Below are 16327 nucleotides of genomic sequence, written 5' to 3'. Positions count from 1 at the left end.
GAAACGGCGAACGGCTTGTTTATGGTTCTCCCTGGCTGTCTATGCGTGTACTTATGTTGGGGTAAAAGTGACGGAGGAGGGATGGTGTAAACCGACTTTTGCGTGTCTGCCAAGGGAAGAATAATATTTGCCTCTTGTCCAACTGGTTTCCCTCTTCCCCTTTCTTTCTCTTCCTTTCTTGTCTCTCTTTTCGAAAAAAGAGGTTGGCCTAACTGGTTTTTCAACGACCGCTACTACTACTACTAGGATCGGGGAGTTGGGTTTGTCCGGTGTAGTATGGTCTGCATAATGGCTGGTCGTTGTCGCTTTTACTGATGTTGGCGATGCTGTTATCTGGGCAGTCTGTGCGGAGGTTGGGTAGGTAGGTATACAGGGGAATACGAGGACGACGAATGGATGCATGATTGGCGTAGCAATGCCAACAATAAGAGCACAGGCGGAGTGGCAGCAGAGGAGTAAGCATGTAAGTAGGCAGGTAGGCAGGTAGGCAGGTAGGCAGGTAGGCAGGTAGTAGATGTGTCGTCGTCGACGGTGGTGCTTGTAGTATCTTCTTACTTGCCTCCACCCGCGTGACTTGCCCGCGTAGGCAGCACGCGCGCTTCTTACTCTGGGACAGGCCAGAGTATTGCTACTTGAGGCGCTCACGTCGCCATTCCCTCTTCTTCTCCCGCGACCGAGTCCCGGCCGGCCTCGATGGCGAGAGTCAGTAGGAGGGCCGCCGGCGCTCGGTGAGGGTGCGTACGGAGGAGGTGAGAGAGAGGAGAGGCAGGTAAGTAACAAACATGCCTAAGTAGAGAAAGGCCGCGGTGTGCGTGCGTGTATGGGTGGTGCGTTGCTTGGCGCCTCTGTCGCTACCGCTCACGCGCACGAGAGATGCTAACCAGGCTTTGCTTCGACCCAAGGTTCTCTCTCTCTTTCTCTCTCTCTTCTCCTCGGCCCCAACTCGGCCACCTCGGTGTCTGCCTCCTGCCCACGCAGGCGCTTCTCGCCTGTGTCCTACGCTTCCCAGGCGGGCAGGTCCACCGTGCAGGCCCTGCGCGACGATCGACCGCCGGGACTCTCCTCCTCCCCCCCCCCCTGCCTACGTACGCCCCGCGACGCCGCGGCGCGCGCTGCTTGCGTGCCTACATACCTGCGCGACGTCTGTGTGTCCGCGTGCTGCGCGTTGCTCATCTGCCTACATGTCTCCGTAACGTCTGTGTGTCTGCGTGCTACGCGCGGGCGCATGCAGGGACGGCCCGCAGGGCGTCTGCCGCGCGCGGCTGGCTGGCTGGCGGGCGGGTGAAGACGGGGGGCGAGAGGAGAGGGGGGGGGCAGGCAAGGGAGCTCACCTAGGCAGGACACGGACGGACGGACTGGAGAGAGAGAGAGAGAGAGAGAGAGTCGTTTCCCAGCCCGTCCGCCTGCTACGCTGCTATCTCTGCCTGTCCCCTGTCTTGTCTGTCTCGCCACCATCTCCTTATCTGCCGGCCGCCCGCCGTTGCAGCGGTCGAGGATCTGCAAAAAGGGGGCACGTCTTAGCTGGACGGGCGCGCGGTAGGGGGGGGGAGGAAAGGGAAGGTAATCTCCTGACGTTGATAGGTCCGCGTCCCAACCCGCTTGCTTCCGCCGCTACCCAACTCCCACGCTCCCTCCTCTACCCCTGCTGCTGGGCACGTAGCAGCGGCCGCGGCCGCAGTCGTGGTGCCAGCTAGCTGTCGCCTGTGTATGCTGCTGCTCGTCAACGTCATCCGACGACGACGGCGAGGCCCGCACCCGCGCGCCGTCGGCGACGACCCCGCGGTTGGGTTCTCTGGGTGTTGCGACCTAACTTTTCTGCGGTCCTACACCGCACGTGAAAGGCTACTGCGCTGGGGTTCTACGCCGGGGGGGGGGGTGTAGGTGAGCCGTGGGAATAAGGCGCCAGGCCCCCCCGCGATAGCTTCTTCTTCTTCTTCTTCTTCTTCTCACCGGCGAGCCCGACCGCGTGTATAGGCTACCTACTTCCAGCGCAGAGGCGCGGGCTTCTCACGGGGGTGGGGATGTCCCGCCTACTAGCACAGACTTACGTACGCGTCTTTCCTATCTGGCTTCATCTGGGCCCCTTGTCCTGCTGCTGCTTCGTCACTAGGTACGTAACGGGGGTTGGGAGATGAGGGCATCATCTTGGCTACCTGCCTGGCCCTAGCCAGCACTGGCATCGACGATTTGGCGGAGAGGCCCGCGAGGGGGGGGAAACGGCGGTCAAGCTGGACCTACGCGGAGAATTCTGCGCGAGCGGCAGTGCTGGCGACGGTCTGGTCGATCTCGACTGGGGATGCCTTACTACGAGATGTGCGGGACGGCCAGCTCTGGCTCCTCCTGCCCGATCCCACATGCGTGTGGCCCAATCCAGCAGGGCGCTACCGGCCGCAGCGCTGGAGCCCTCGGCGCCGACACTTCCAATCATGAGTGCGGACCCCCTCTCTCCTCCCTTTCGCCGGGGCAGGGTGGGTTGGGGGAGATACAGACGGACTGGGCTGTCGGCGAAGGGAGAGAGAGAGGTGTACGAGCGAGCTCGCCTTCACTCACGACCTCGGCGCCCTCTCTCATTGGGCTCGCCTCCCTCGTTGGGCTCGGTGACGGCGCGAGCTCGCATCATGCGTGTGAAAGTTTTGGCATCGCTACCGGCGAGGCTTGATTTGAGGAATATCCCACACCGCGCGCGGCACTCCAAGACACTGGGGCTTGGCCCCCACCCGAATCCAGTCCTGGTCCCCCGGGACCGCCTGGTTATCCCTGGAGCCGCGACGACGACCGGGGTTAGCGATTTGTTTTTCCCACCTGTAGATCCGGGGTCAAGGTGTGGTTCAGGATCCGGCGTTTCTCTCGCTCCGTCTGTCTGAGTCGTTACGGGAAATACAGGATGGGAGGGGAAAATAAAAGAGCAGCAGCAGCATCGCACACCGATACCGTTTTCAGCAGGGGAGGGGGGGGTTGCTTCGCCCGCTCGCGCCAGCAGACGGGCTATTAAGGACCGACCGTACAAACCTGGCCCAGCCAAAATTATATAACTCGTCGTCTTATACGGGCGGCCTATGGCAGCGGCGGATGTTATCGTCTCTGGATCGGACGACAGGGGGGTCCCCGTAGCCTCGCTCGACAGGTTTCCATGATCCGCGACGTGCATCTTTGCTACCCACATATGAGAGTGTCCTTTTTTTTTCTCCCCCTCCGCCCCGTCTGCACGTCGACGAAAGAGATCGTCGACGAACATGTCTGTGGGTTCGAGAGCCTCCCCATATATGCAGCGGGACCCAGAGCAACCTGGGTCCTGCACCGCGCCATCATAGGTATATGAGTCAACTCGAGTGCCAGGCCGGTAAAGCGGCGTCCGGGGGGAGAGTAGCAGGGGGCAGGGGGCGGGGGGAGGGGGAGAATTTGGTAACAACAACAAATTTTGAATCGCCGACAGGGCCCCGATATAGGGTACCTAGCAGGTCGTTCATTTGGCTCGCGACGCGTACGTCGGCGTCGGGCGCGTGGGCGCGCGCGGGGAGGAGGCCTCGCGCGCCGAGCAGACGGGCGCAGCGACAGAGAGCCCAGACGGATTGAGAGAACGCGAAAGAAAAAAAAAAAAAGAGAAATTACGAGTGTGCAGCGGAGTGTTAGCGAGAAAGGCACCCCGTCGAACGGGCCAGAGAAGGCCTGATTATGGCGCAAAGCCGGGGGTGGTGTTCGCTCATCGACGCCCGGATGGCCGCTGGTACGTGAACGGAAGGTGAGCGTCCGTCGATAGGGACCGGGCAGCGGGCGGGCGCCAGCCGATGGGACCTTTCCAATCGGGCGTATCTGCGGCGCAGCTATTATTATCGCCGTGCGTCGAGCGAAGTTTCATCGATGCGTCCTTCAGCTCCCTCTCTCGATCCCTCTATCTCTATCTCTATCTCCGTGTGTGTACCTATGTCGTCCGCGTGTGTGGTGTGTCTGTCTCCGTCACTCACTCACTCTCTTCTCCGTTCGTCGCCATCGTGACGTGCAGAGGTAGGATGTGTAGCCGTGATCTCGCTTGCTCTGCCACCCCGCCAACCAGATAACGCGGCGGCAGTTATAATGACGCCGTTATAGCTGTAGGATCCAACCACAACTGTCTTACCCCAAGAGGTCCCACGTGAACATCGCAGCTAGTATTGGTTCGACCCAAAGTCTAGGCCAGCCTGGGAATGTTACCAGTGAAAGGAAGAAGGTGATATAGTGGTGATGAAGTTAGACACGAGGGAGACTGAGACAGACAAGACAGAGGCCTCGGCCGATCATGAGCACGCCCAGCTTCCCAGATTCGAGCCCCGCCCTCGTCGACGGGGCTCCTGCAAGCTAATGTCGCAATGCTTGAACGGTAGGGGGCCATGCATGCCGGTTCCTTGGTTGATGGACAGACACGGCGATGCCCGACTGAAAGTTCCGACTGGGGGAGGGAGGGGGGAGATTCCAAATCCCCCTCGAAATGCAGAAGCAGATTCGACATCAGGTTGGATAGTTGTTATTATTATAGGCGCATAGCGTACACATAGTCGAGCGAATGACAACCATACGTAGAATGCCCCTGCTCGTGTCAAGTATCTACACCACGAAGAGGCAGCTCCCGTTTTCAGACGCCGTTGCTACCTCTTCCCCCCTCCCCGGTCCCGTATCGAGATAGCTTCACACTCCTCGGAGGTGAGTAGCCGAATCGGGACGCCTCCGTCCGGCCTTGTTACATCTGTTCTCCTTCCCGTATGATCTAGCGGCATCCGGAGGAATAAACGGATGGGAAACGGAGGCGCATGAAATAGTAAACACAAACAGCAAAAAAAAATTAAAACCGCCCAATCACGACGTCGCCTAGGCCACCGGCTGCCACAGCCAGAGCACCTTGACGTGCCCCTCTGGTACTGACGGCTGGGACCCTCCCCATAGAAACTCCCAGACCGGGTTCGCCTCAGCGCTCGAGCTCGGCAGGTCCTTGATGTCGTAGTAGCAGCGGATATCACCGTGGCACAGGAACGGGTGCGCAAATCCCTAAAAGCGGCAGTTAGTGAGCTGGGGGCTGGCCGCGGCGAAAGGAAGATCCCGAAAGAGCATGTGCTTCGACAGCTTCCACTCCGACTTTCCCGATCCGTGCTCTCAAGGGTTTCTCTCTCTCTCTCTCTCTGCTCCACCTCTTTCCTTATCCGGACATGCCGAGGCTATGTGGGGAAACACGTAGCAGCTGAGAGAGAGAAGAGAGAGAGAGAGAAGGATGGGGGGGGGGGGCGAAAAACAGGCGGGGGACTGTAGACAGACGAGACGAAATAGAGAAGAGGCGAGTAACAGTAGCACATACCTTAACGGTGTAGAACGAGTCGTACACCGTAGCCGCGTAGTCTGGAGTGCAGTGCCAGGCGTAGGACCGGGAGCCGTATTGACTGTCGGAGTTGGTGGGCTGCGAGGAGTCGCGGAACGTGCAGTTGCCGTCGGCGCTGACGATGGCCGTTGTCGCCTTGCGGAAGACGGCGCAGCCGTCGGGCGCCGCCGTCAGCCCTCCGGCTGCGTTGAGGCACCCGATGGTGTCCGCCGCCGTCGCCGACGCGAAGTCGGTGCTGTTCAGCACCGCGATATGGCCTTGCCCCTCGAAGACCTGGGCCGCCGTGCCGCCAGCCGAGGCGAGGAGGAGGAGCGCGGTCCCGAGGGTAAAGACGTTGGGGTACTGCATCTTCGTTGAGAGGGTTTCTGTTCCCTTTTTTTGTAACTAACTCCCTATCGGGTTTGGTTTAGGTTGGCGTGGCCCGGAGGTGGTGTGGAGGGACAAGTGATATGCTCGTCTAAGTGCAAAAAGGCGCGCGAGGATTGCGGGTGTATGTCGTTGGACGATCGTCGGTGCTGCCCTTGGCACGATATATATACCTATATATTGGTACTCGTCTAGTTGCACGTACGTTTATATATACCCCTGGCGCCTATACCAGCCCCCGGGCACCTTACCATACACGCCTGCTGGGGGCCGAGGGGAAAGAGGCAGGGGAGGGGAGCAACATCTAGAACGCGGGTAAAATCGTAGAGGATCGATTGAGAGTTGCGGTTTAACCGTTCATCATACCACATTCCATCACCGTCTGCCTGCGCCCACGTCGCATCCGGCTTCGAAGGGGAAAAAAAGAATCAGGAAGGAATACCGCTGGACCCGGTGTCTCAGCGGCATGTGAGCGGAGTGTAAGCCGTTATTAATGGGCGGGCAGGGGGCCCCAGCCTAGTATGCCGTCACTTGAGGACCCGGGCCAGCGTCGTCGACCGTTCTCGCGACGCATCCCACATCAAGCCGATGCGATGCACAGAGTCGTCGGCAATACGACGATGCGACGACATGTGGGATGCTCCCACACATGCATCGGGAATAAAAGCGCCACTCCCCTGTCAGGGCCCCCCCGTACAGCCTCAAGTTTCTCGAGAAACCAAACCAAACCAAACTAGAACTTCTCTGCCCGCTCCCTCCCTCCGCCCCCTCCGCGATTTAGGGTGCTGACAGGAGGAGGGGAGCAGGACGAAGAGGGGGAGGAGCACCAAGGGAGGGGCCCTCGCAGATTATCAACTAGGGTCCGCTCGCTCGCCCACCCGGTTGCTCGGCTTACAAACGATTTCGCACCTCACGATGGGTCGCTTAGCTGACGTGGATGTCGCCAACGCCTCCGTGCTTACACAATCGCATCGTAACCCCAAAGCCCAATCGACCAATTGGGGCTGGACTAGCAACTCCGTACCGCCGCCGTCTCACGCCTCGAGATACTCCGCACCGGGCGCCTGGCGATAGAAACGGCATAGCGCCTGTCAGAGGGACGAGAGAAGTGCCTCTCGCCTCAAGGACGCCTAGCAGACCGCCTCTTCGTACCTATACCTACGGCAGCTCTCCGGCGGTTAGCTCTCTGTCTGTCTAGGGTCGAGCGGTTGGCTGTGTGTCTTGCATCCCGTGCAGCTGAGCTTGTCAGGTCCGAGTCTAGGCTGGCGGCCGACGCAGGGCGCCCGCTGCGGTTACACGCGTTGTCTACGTCGCCCCGGCGAGGCCTCCTTCGTCTCCCATGACTCGATCCGTTACACAGGAACCCGCTTCGAAGCCGGATTCATCGCCGTCTTACCGCATACGTAGATTGACACCCCCGGGGCAACTTTCCTAACTCGGCCCTCGCAATCTTCGTTTTCGGCCCATCCCGTCAGGCGTCGCGGAGAAATAAGCGTCGGCGGGGAGGTGAATCGGCCCTCGTCGGGTGTCCCTCGTACAACCCGGCCGTTCCACCCTGTGGCTTAGTTGGGATACCCAACCTACATCTCATCGTCCCATAACTCCCATTACTAACCGCCGTGTAAGACCTTTGCAACCACGTTACAGGTCTCCAAACTGCAACGTCTTGCGTACCGTTGTCAATTGGACGATGGTATCCGTAGCTGAACCGGACCGGGTAAACTCGAGGGCGTACGAAAGCACCTTTATCCAGATGCTAAGCTCTAGGTTATGCCTACACACAGGAGCACAAGGATTGGGGTCGGCGATTTGCCAGAGGGTAGAAAGAGCCTAGGGGCGCCGTAGTGGTAACTCTGATCCCATCCCATCTGCAAACCGGCGCCGAGATGTCTACTAGGGGATGCGGCCTAGCCATTGGAAATGTCGTGAGGGGAGATCCTCCCGGCCCAGCACTTCCGTTCCCACATCCACTTCGTCCGACTCCCCTTCGCTCCACCTTTATCCCGAGACTGTCTTGTATGAGTCTCTCTTTCTTCGACTTCGCCTGGTCCTCTCTGCGTGACGACCCTGTCCCTAGTGACGCTCACATACGCGTCACGTCCGGATCGATACTAGTTCCTGCTCCCTGCCCCCACTATGCGGGCTATGGTTGAATGCTGACTATATAAGCCAAGTGCGCTTAGCTCTGTTATGCACGGGTGCTTCAAAGCCGGTTTGATCAGGTTATATCTCGGCCTCGTTGACCCAAGACTGCGATGTCATATCGTATAGGAACCTTCTCGCAATCACTTCCCATTTGCCGTCCTCTAGCCTTCGTCTGCACCTCATCGTGGCCTTCGCCGCATAATCCTCCGGCAGCTCCACCTCGACGTCGTGCAGCCTATACGATTCGGGAAGCGTCGGCGGTTGGGCGTTGCCATGCTCGTCGGTGGTGGTACCGGGTTCTTCTCCGCGGGTGGCTGTGTAGGGGACGTCGTAGAAGCCCCCTTCTTCTATCTTGACTACCTCCCTAGCAACGGACCCCATCAGAGAGCCGTTCCATATCCCCTCTTTGTGCTCCAATCCGTCTAGGATCCTGATGGCCTTGTTCCTGGTCCGACGAGTGCGACACTTGAGGGCTGTGTAGTACACTACCGGGTGAGCGCCTAGGTCCATGATCGAGCCCGACATATTGGGGGGGTGCAATATGGCGTATACTGCCGGCGACGCCGTGAGACTGCGTACACGCTCTAATGAACTCATCATAGAGGCAAAGGCTTCCGCGTGGGCGTCAAATCTCGACTCATTTGCCGAACGGATGCAGGTATCAGCCATTATCTCTGCTAAGGTATAGTACATGTGGAGCAGAGGATAGGCAACAATTTTCGCGCTTTTCTCTTGGACGTCCAGGTACACTTTGGAGGCCCTCAGCACTCGAAACCAGGCATCGAGACTGGATTTAACACGCTGCTGGCGGTTGAGGAGTTTGGTAGCCTGTACTTGGTCCTGGGATTGTGAATGGCGACGGGACTCGTCGCCGAGGTGGAGTATCTGGCTCAGCAGCCGATCGAGGTGCTGTCTCGCCTCATCAACAGTCCGGAATACGGTACCGATAGCTGGGGAATCCTTCGCGCAATCGTCAAGCACTATATGCAAGCGCTGCGAGCCACATCCCAGGAGTTTTGCCTGCACATCGAGTCGCACAAAAGCCTGGAGAATCCAGGCGTCGGCTGAATTGTTGACGGCGCTCGGCCGAGCGTGAACCTCGTTCAAGAGTTTCAACCCGTTCTGAAGGTGAGTAGCGCCGATCCGATAGTGGCCTCGGAGATACTCCATGATGACGAATATTAGGCAGGTGAGAAGGGCGATGCGCACTGACGCGTTGTTCTTTATTGAGAAATGTGGCTGGAGATGCGCTATGGCTCGGCTGTAGTGGTGCAATACGAATTTTTCCTGCTCGTCCGGGGCGTGTTCTACCGCCAAAACGTTGACAGGGAAGTATTCCCTCCTATGCGCCGAGCTCAGGGCGAGCGCAGCGTGGAAGACAGCTGGCTCGGCGGAGATGGCTTGGAAGATGAGGGCATCCCAAATTCCGGACCGGAAGGCGCCTGGAAGCTTCATGGCGGTTCGGTGGGTAAACCACTCGAGGCATCGGGTCTCCTCCTTGCTCACTGTGTCGGCAAGCATCACCGGCACACGCGGGCGTGCTAGGATATCACGACGCGAGGGAGCAGCCGAACGATGGCCGTATTGGTTGCCTCCTCCGCCCCATATCCCATAGCCCTCGCACACACGACCCGTAGAGAGGCATCGGGAACAGACAGGGTGGCCTTCGTCGCACTTCACCTTCCGGGCCCTGTCGACGGGTGATGCCTCGATTAACAGCTGTGCCAACAGGAGAGCCAGGTACGTGGACTGTAAGTAACTTACTTGCAAGTGAGGCAGCCGGATTTGACCTTGGTTCTACATCGAGGCTTCATCGGGGGGTGTTGTCATTTAATGCGATGTACGATCGCTTGCGATGATGGCCACGGCAAACCCGGTAATCAGCTGTATTGAAAGAGGACACGTAAAGAGGCGCCGAAGTACTACGGTACCTTGAGACACTGACATTATGTGGCTTAGCGCAGTGTAGCCCGGGATAGGTGCCTCTTGAGAGACTGAATAACGACCCTAGGTACCGATCTTAGTAGTCAGGTACCTGTATTTCAAATGCGTCCCTGGATACAGACAAGCATACGTAAGCTTTGGCCTCTTGTCGCCGTTATCTCCAAGCAGGTATGTATAGCACGGTATCAACAATCTTACACTACCAAAAAGTCTCACAGCTTCTCTTCAACCTACTTTAGTTATATATATATATAGATGTGCATATTCAAGTAAGGAAATGCAGGCTTCTAGATTTCTATGTGATGATACCTTAAATGAGAATAGCTTAATGTGCCTACGAGCCCATACAGTAACGGAATTCTTTAAAGCTAGTGGGTAATAAGTGTATTCACGTAAACGAAGACCGACTTTTACCTGTTAAAAAGGTAAGAGGGCGGTCGACTCAGTTGTCGCGGGGCCGCCGTTTATATAGGTAGGTAGGTAGGTACCTCGAAAAGAGGGGTAAGTTAGACGAGGGGTAGGACTTCCCCACTTTGGAAGTCTCAAAGTATATCCCAGAGTATCCCTATACTTAAGTACCTCCATACCTGTCGCGTACCTCGCTGTCGCGACTTTACACATTAGGTACCTATTTTAGCACTTAATATACCTGTAAATCAGAATTATTAGACGCGAGACCTTATTACGTTGTAAGGTTCCCTTCATCAAAAGTAATGCCTGCGCTATTGGTCGTTTAAAATTACCTATGCGCACCCCCTTTTCCTGGACCTTCGGAGAGGTACCCATGTATCTACCCATACAGCAAAAACGTACGGAGAAGCGCAGAGCGCAGCGAAGTTGCTTCGACGCATATCAGAGGTGGTAAGTAGGTGTATCCCATCAATGGTAAACCTACTTCTACGCCCCAGCCGCTTTTCCATTTACGAAAATCGATTTTTCGGTTGCGAGAATCGGTTTGTCGGATTCGCATTAACGGTAAGTGCCCATCTTAGATTGCGACTCCATGTTCTTCTTTTCCTTACTTTCGCGATTCGTCGCGGCGTGTGGCGATAAGGCAGAGATCGGCTGATCAACGTTCTAAGCGGCCATAGGCAGCTTCGGGCACCCAATCCCGTAGTCCTGATTCCTGTCTTGTCGCCTACGAGCCGCCTTCGATATACACTTCCCTCTAGTCGGCGATTGAATTTTCTACTTGAGTGCACGCAGGTAGACCGTTTGGAGCCAACGGGACTGACTTCTCCTAGATTTGCGTTAAATGTGGTGTGCAATCATGCCCTAACCGTATTTTGAAATACCCGTGTTCTGAGAAATTTCCCCCTTTCTTCTTCCCTTCTCTATTACTTGACACTACATCCTACGGAAGCCTTGTTCGGGAAGAGCGACAACACAGCGCCAACCATGGTGATGTCACCTAGTTCTGTCACCTCGGGGACTTCTAGGGCCTCCAGGGTCTCCAAGAATTCGGAGGCAAGCTCGGTCCATGGCTGCCATCGCACTCCAAATTCGTTGGTTTGGAAAGGAGTGATGGCAAGGCATTTGAAATCAAGCACCAGATTCTCCTGGGATACGTCCCAGACAGCACGGTTCAAAGATTTCCTCATGACTGTCGGGGCCGGCTTTAAGAATGTTGACACAAGCAGCTTGCTGTGCCAGCTAAATCTAGACGGATACGAAGAGATCAGCAACGAGGACGGAGAAAGCGTCCATTTCATCATAGAGCAAAAGGTTCAGCGCAAGTTGGGAAGCGTAGCTAACCAGATTGGTTATGAAACCCTGGAAGAAGCTAGTCTTCGGTGAGTGTGCCGCTTCAAGTTCATTCCTAGAAGTTGTATTAAGAGTCTTACCCCTTCAGACGCCTGCGGGCTACCCAGAGACCAACAAGGGGAGACGACAACAGTACCCTTAGTTATTCGGAGCCGGCAGTCCAGCAGAAGACCCGCGAGAAAGATTTAAGTGTCGCGCCTAAGCCTACGGACACAGGGCACCTAACCTCCCAAGAAACTGCACGTTTGTTCCCCGATGTAAACTTCGAGTTCGATTTCAGTCCGCACCAACGGCGTGGCGGCCGGCGAGTTCCGGCGGTGGCTCCTACGAAAGGTTCCGCGCTGAGCTCGAGCGCAACTACCAAAGGGGGCGAATCGGTGGGCCCTGTTCCGGGAGATGAGAAGAAGTTCACGCCGCCGAGTCACCCACGTCTGAAGATGCCCCAGAAGGAGACGACAAAACTCGCCGAGCCGAGTTCTAGCACTACAAGTAAACGGTCGGAATCACTACCCACTGTTCCGGGACCACCCCAGCCTCCGCGGGATATAAGCCCCGAGAAACCCGTGCCAGTGGTCCAGCTCACGAGCCCAGCGACGCGGTTGGCCGCGTCGTACGCCTCGCCGGCGGCGGCGGCGGAGTACAAAGAGGCTCGCCAGGCGGTGCGGCGCTTCGCGCAGCCAGTTTCTGCCCTCGAGGCCGAGCTTCAAAGCGTTGAAGCCTGCTTCCGAAGTTTGTCATTAAGCCCGGCGGATTGGGAGACTATAGCCGATGTCGTGGACGAGCTCCACACGACAATTTGCAACATCAGGAATCAGTCTGAGTTCCTCCAGGAGCTGACTATAGGCCTCACCAGCTCGGAAACGCATATAGATCGCTAAGGTCAGTACTCGCCGTTCCTCGTCGCTAGAAATATGACGTGCTAAGGATGGCTAGTAACGCGATGCACATCTGGTTCGATGCCTCGCCCTCTCGGGCCTCTGTATTTTTTCGGTTTCGTTCCCTCCTTGCCCATCGATGTCCAGTTAGATTTCTATGCCAGATGCCAGGTTTTAACGGGATTTTGCTACAGTCGATCTTTTACTTTCGGGAACCATGTCGGATTACCATAATCAGTTTTGCTCGCGGACTGAGACCGCTTATCAGTTTTATTGCCAGTAATTCAGTTTCGTTCCTAATGCCTTCCTTAGCTGGGGGGTATCGTTCACGGTTACTGATAATATTGTTATCCCGAAAGACATCGGTAATGTGGCAAGCAAAAGCCTGGGGAAAATTTTGAGTACCTAATATAATCAAGTTACCTACACAATATTCACGGCCGTCGCTGCGTCACGTTCAACTTGAACTATCAGTTCGTTATGACGTAGGTAGGTTATGGTGATGAGTCAACGGCTCGCTAGTATCGGCCCCAGATGGACTTTCCGCAAGGAAGGTACGGCAGCTTAGCGTGTTCGGCGACCGCGACCGGTAAAAGCTTAATCCCACCGCGTGTTTGCCCCTACAGAAGCGGAAGTCGCCGGTCAGCTAGCAAGGACCTTTCTCAGGAAGGGGCGGTGGGCACAGGATGCCGCTGCCCATCGGTGCCTCAGGCAAGTTATTTCCTACCGGCATCTTGATTCTCTCCGGCATTACGAGACCCCGACTAGGTTCCCCAGCAGGCCCCAACAGTGCCTTATTCTCCTCTTCCTCACGCCTATCGCCTACCGCATCACGATACCGCGCACAGAGGCCGCCCCGACCGAGACGCCCTCCACTTGCTCGTAAACGCAGAGACACCAGCAGCATCCCATAGCCACAGATAAAACCACCCATCGCACGTCTTGATCCTCTAGTTCTAGCACGGTTAACAGCCCAAACCAACTTCGACCAAAGAGAGGAACTTTGAGCCCCAATATTGGGGAGAAAGGAATCTCGATGCCAATACAGGCATGTGTGCCGTGCTATTCCTGCAGGAAGCACGGCTTCCATTTCAATCCTGCTCCGGCTGGCGTGCCACGCAAACAATATAGGTGGCATTTGTGATGGGCCATCGACAAGGTATTATATGACTCCTTCTAGCCTGCTTCAATGTGACATCTAGGTAAGTATGGTCTCTCCGTCACTCTAGTCGGCTTATTGCGCAACGTCACCACCACCAGCCTCTCCCTCTGGCAGGTTAAGCCAACAAGACATCTCTTCCCTGCGGCAACGCCTGGCGGATCGCTGCCCGACCGATTGTCCGTCATCTACCTGCGACCGGGAGGGGTGAGGCCGACGGCTAGTCCCCTAGGCTGTAGCCTGTGCCGATCAGAAGGCTCGCTGCGACCTCAAGCGGACAAGTAACCAGCTACCTTTGGCGGCCCAGGAGCAGGAACGTCGACGCTAAGATAAAGGATATATCGTTGCGATGAATGAACGTCGTTAGCCACCATAGGGATTCAGAACCCCCCCCCCCTCCTCCTCCTCTTAGAGAAGCGATGGATATGTAAGGGCCCAGCGGAGGGCAGGTATATCGAGGAATGACTCCCGCTGCGGCCTGCGGGCACGTCGTGCAGGCTTTCTTGGCCTCCGCGAACACGGCCACGAAATCTAATGTCTCATCCCCGTGGTGCAGCCACCACTGCTGCTTTCCGCTGGAGGGGAGGAGTCATCGCGGCAGCAGATGTATACGTGCGATAAGTATGGATTTTCAAGGTATGTATGCCCAGATGATATGCCAATGAAGAGCCTTCGAGGTCTCAGCGAGAACAACAGCCTGAGTTTGTGTGCGTTTGTACCTACGTGGCAGCGTTCCATTATTTGGGTACTGACGCTTCTGATGACACCAGAATCCTCCGTACCCTCGTCTTATCTCGGCTCTGTCTCATGCAGCGTTATTTCTATGAAAAGTTCGCTGCTACTGTTCGATTCGGCGCCATAGAATGTTGTAGGGCCTTCGCCAGCTACGAAGCCCCTGAGGGCGGTTCTCGAGGGCAGAATCTCGGTGTTACTTGACGACTCTGAAATCTACCGACTGTTACGTTGCCCTTCGTTCGTGACCGAATAACCCTTCCCCCCTCTCATTACTTCACGTATGCGACCGTTGTAGTCGCAGAAGAGAAGGAAAAGAAGAAGGAAGGAATAGAATAACGAAGAGAGGCAAGCTACTACATGTCCGAAGCATTGAGATACTCTCAATCTACAAACTGTATGTATTTCAATGCACGCTTAAAATCGCCACAGCGCACTGCTAGACAACCCGCGACATGGAGCATCGTGGTATTAATAATACCTATTTCTACCTTCTACTCACCACGACCTGGTAACTATCGACGACCACAAGGGGGATCAGCTAATTTGGGCATCTGTACCTAGGTATCTAGCATACGGCTACAAACGTAGGTACAAAGGCATCTGGGTGCCGAGAAGAAGAACGGCAAGGGGAAGCCTAAGGCACCCATGTCCACGTGTTCGTCCCGTCAGGTCGGGTTCACAAGTCCTACACTTCCTATCCGCTCTGCTACCCGAACCACTTCGGCCATAAAAGTAGGAGCGCTCGCTAGAGGCACCGAAAGGGAGCGACATCAGACGACATTCCTTCTCTCCACGACGCTGGGGCCAATAGGAGCCTGTCGCAATGGCTAGGGGGTGACCGGGAAGTGTCTGGGGCGCACCCCGGGAGCAGGTCGTGTTTTCCACACAGAGTGGCCTGGGGATTTCCCGTTAGGCGAGAGAGAAGGCGTTGTACGTGGGAAGGGGGTGTTTTTTTCTTTTCTTTTTTCGCTACTACGTTCCCGTGGCATATAGGCAGGCGGGCAAGTCGCTATGTTGCGCCGACAAGCCTTTGCCGCCTACTGATACGTCGGCATGTCATGTAGGCAGAGCATTGTAGGCATGTACGAACGTGTGTGCAATAAAAAATTTTTGGGCCAGCATTGTCGGTCCTTTTGATGCTTCATACTTGGGTACCTTTAGACGTATACGACTAATAGACGCGAAAGTATGTGTGTGTACCGATATAGATAGAAACCCTAGTCCCGACGTGCCAATGGAACGACGCAGCCAGAGCGCTGGGATATCCAAGAGCTTACTTAGTAGATGCGATGAGAAAGGGTTGAACGACTCTAGGACATTAGGGCGCGTCGCCTAGGCTAGGAAGACCCTAGCCGCGTCAGACAATGCCATAGGTTTTCCAGCCTGGCGACACCGTGGCGGCGCTGTCAACGAAATATGGCTAAGAGCTAGGGCTCCCCCAGGTTCACAGACAACTGCTGGTTAGAGTGCCTAGACTGCCGAGCTTGGGGAAGAGGATTAGGCCGCAGGAGTTAATCCCTGCTCACATCTGCTTGGTGATGGGGGGGAACCTGGGTGCCATCACAGGCTCGTTTGCGGGGCTCGTGGTCGAAGATCCCCGAGGGAGAAGAGCTAAACCACCAGCCACCTAGGTAGACACCTATACCCTTACGTCGGTATATGTGTCCCTAGCTGCTAACTTACAACGCGTAGCAGCTGCCTCTCGCGTCTGTCAGGTCCTCAAGTCCCTACTGAGCTCTTCTCGAGAGCGAGAGGCAGAAAGAGCCTTCGGAACCCGCTACGAGACCCAAGAACAGGGTGCGACCGCCCAAAGATTTGCTGGCAGGGCTGGGGTGGGCAGTCTCCATGGGGTAGGAGTGTTGGGGGGCGACGGGGCCACCTAATCATGTCCTAGGTAGGTATGAATAGTCCGGGCCTTCGTTCCTTGGCATGTTCTGCAGATTGGAGCAAGGCGCTGCCGACGTCGCATGAGGATAGATTACCCGGTCGGCCTGCTGG

The 16327-nt window shown here is 56.3% G+C and overlaps 5 protein-coding genes across 5 annotated transcripts; 2 read left to right on the top strand and 3 right to left on the bottom strand.

Annotated features, from left to right (window-relative positions):
* Window positions 1-472: 472 nt before the first annotated feature.
* On the top strand, window positions 473-1491 carry GGS23DRAFT_577449 (uncharacterized protein). The gene has a single exon (XM_051516923.1). The coding sequence runs from the start codon at window positions 874-876 to the stop codon at window positions 1333-1335; it is 462 nt and encodes a 153-aa protein (XP_051369881.1). The 5' UTR covers window positions 473-873; the 3' UTR covers window positions 1336-1491.
* A 977-nt stretch (window positions 1492-2468) lies between these two features.
* GGS23DRAFT_577447 (uncharacterized protein) lies at window positions 2469-3376 on the bottom strand. The gene has a single exon (XM_051516922.1). It carries the CDS (start codon window positions 3233-3235, stop codon window positions 2543-2545), a length of 693 nt encoding a protein of 230 aa, XP_051369880.1. The 5' UTR covers window positions 3236-3376; the 3' UTR covers window positions 2469-2542.
* Window positions 3377-4661: 1285 nt separating this feature from the next.
* On the bottom strand, window positions 4662-5958 carry GGS23DRAFT_156753 (uncharacterized protein). Its single transcript, XM_051511393.1, has 2 exons — window positions 5321-5958; window positions 4662-5016 (listed from the first exon to the last, which is right to left on the bottom strand). Exons 1-2 carry the CDS (start codon window positions 5687-5689, stop codon window positions 4840-4842), a joined length of 546 nt encoding a protein of 181 aa, XP_051369879.1. The 5' UTR covers window positions 5690-5958; the 3' UTR covers window positions 4662-4839.
* A 1937-nt stretch (window positions 5959-7895) lies between these two features.
* On the bottom strand, window positions 7896-10226 carry GGS23DRAFT_156749 (uncharacterized protein). The gene is made up of 4 exons (XM_051511392.1): window positions 9927-10226; window positions 9798-9859; window positions 9617-9701; window positions 7896-9542 (listed from the first exon to the last, which is right to left on the bottom strand). Exons 3-4 carry the CDS (start codon window positions 9664-9666, stop codon window positions 7931-7933), a joined length of 1662 nt encoding a protein of 553 aa, XP_051369878.1. The 5' UTR covers window positions 9667-9701; window positions 9798-9859; window positions 9927-10226; the 3' UTR covers window positions 7896-7930.
* Window positions 10227-11038: 812 nt separating this feature from the next.
* Window positions 11039-12474, top strand: GGS23DRAFT_156512 (uncharacterized protein). Its single transcript, XM_051511390.1, has 2 exons — window positions 11039-11589; window positions 11649-12474. Exons 1-2 carry the CDS (start codon window positions 11195-11197, stop codon window positions 12436-12438), a joined length of 1185 nt encoding a protein of 394 aa, XP_051369877.1. The 5' UTR covers window positions 11039-11194; the 3' UTR covers window positions 12439-12474.
* The last annotated feature ends 3853 nt before the right edge of the window (window positions 12475-16327 follow it).

The sequence above is a fragment of the Durotheca rogersii genome (assembly GCF_024521655.1).
Source record: "Durotheca rogersii strain YMJ 92031201 chromosome Unknown GGS23scaffold_19, whole genome shotgun sequence".
NCBI lineage: Eukaryota > Fungi > Ascomycota > Sordariomycetes > Xylariales > Xylariaceae > Durotheca > Durotheca rogersii.
This window is presented reverse-complemented; position numbering and strand designations above follow the sequence as displayed.

Coding starts and splice junctions, on each gene's coding strand:
- GGS23DRAFT_156753 (XM_051511393.1), bottom strand. CDS start 5,689: ATGCAGTACCCCAACGTCTTTACCCTCGGGACCGCGCTCCTCCTCCTC. Junction 5,017..5,320: donor ACTCGTTCTACACCGTTAAG/GTATGTGCTACT, acceptor TGCCGCTTTTAG/GGATTTGCGCACCCGTTCCT.
- GGS23DRAFT_577447 (XM_051516922.1), bottom strand. CDS start 3,235: ATGTTCGTCGACGATCTCTTTCGTCGACGTGCAGACGGGGCGGAGGGG.
- GGS23DRAFT_156749 (XM_051511392.1), bottom strand. CDS start 9,666: ATGAAGCCTCGATGTAGAACCAAGGTCAAATCCGGCTGCCTCACTTGC. Junction 9,543..9,616: donor TCCGGCTGCCTCACTTGCAA/GTAAGTTACTTA, acceptor ACCCGTCGACAG/GGCCCGGAAGGTGAAGTGCG.
- GGS23DRAFT_577449 (XM_051516923.1), top strand. CDS start 874: ATGCTAACCAGGCTTTGCTTCGACCCAAGGTTCTCTCTCTCTTTCTCT.
- GGS23DRAFT_156512 (XM_051511390.1), top strand. CDS start 11,195: ATGGTGATGTCACCTAGTTCTGTCACCTCGGGGACTTCTAGGGCCTCC. Junction 11,590..11,648: donor CTGGAAGAAGCTAGTCTTCG/GTGAGTGTGCCG, acceptor TTACCCCTTCAG/ACGCCTGCGGGCTACCCAGA.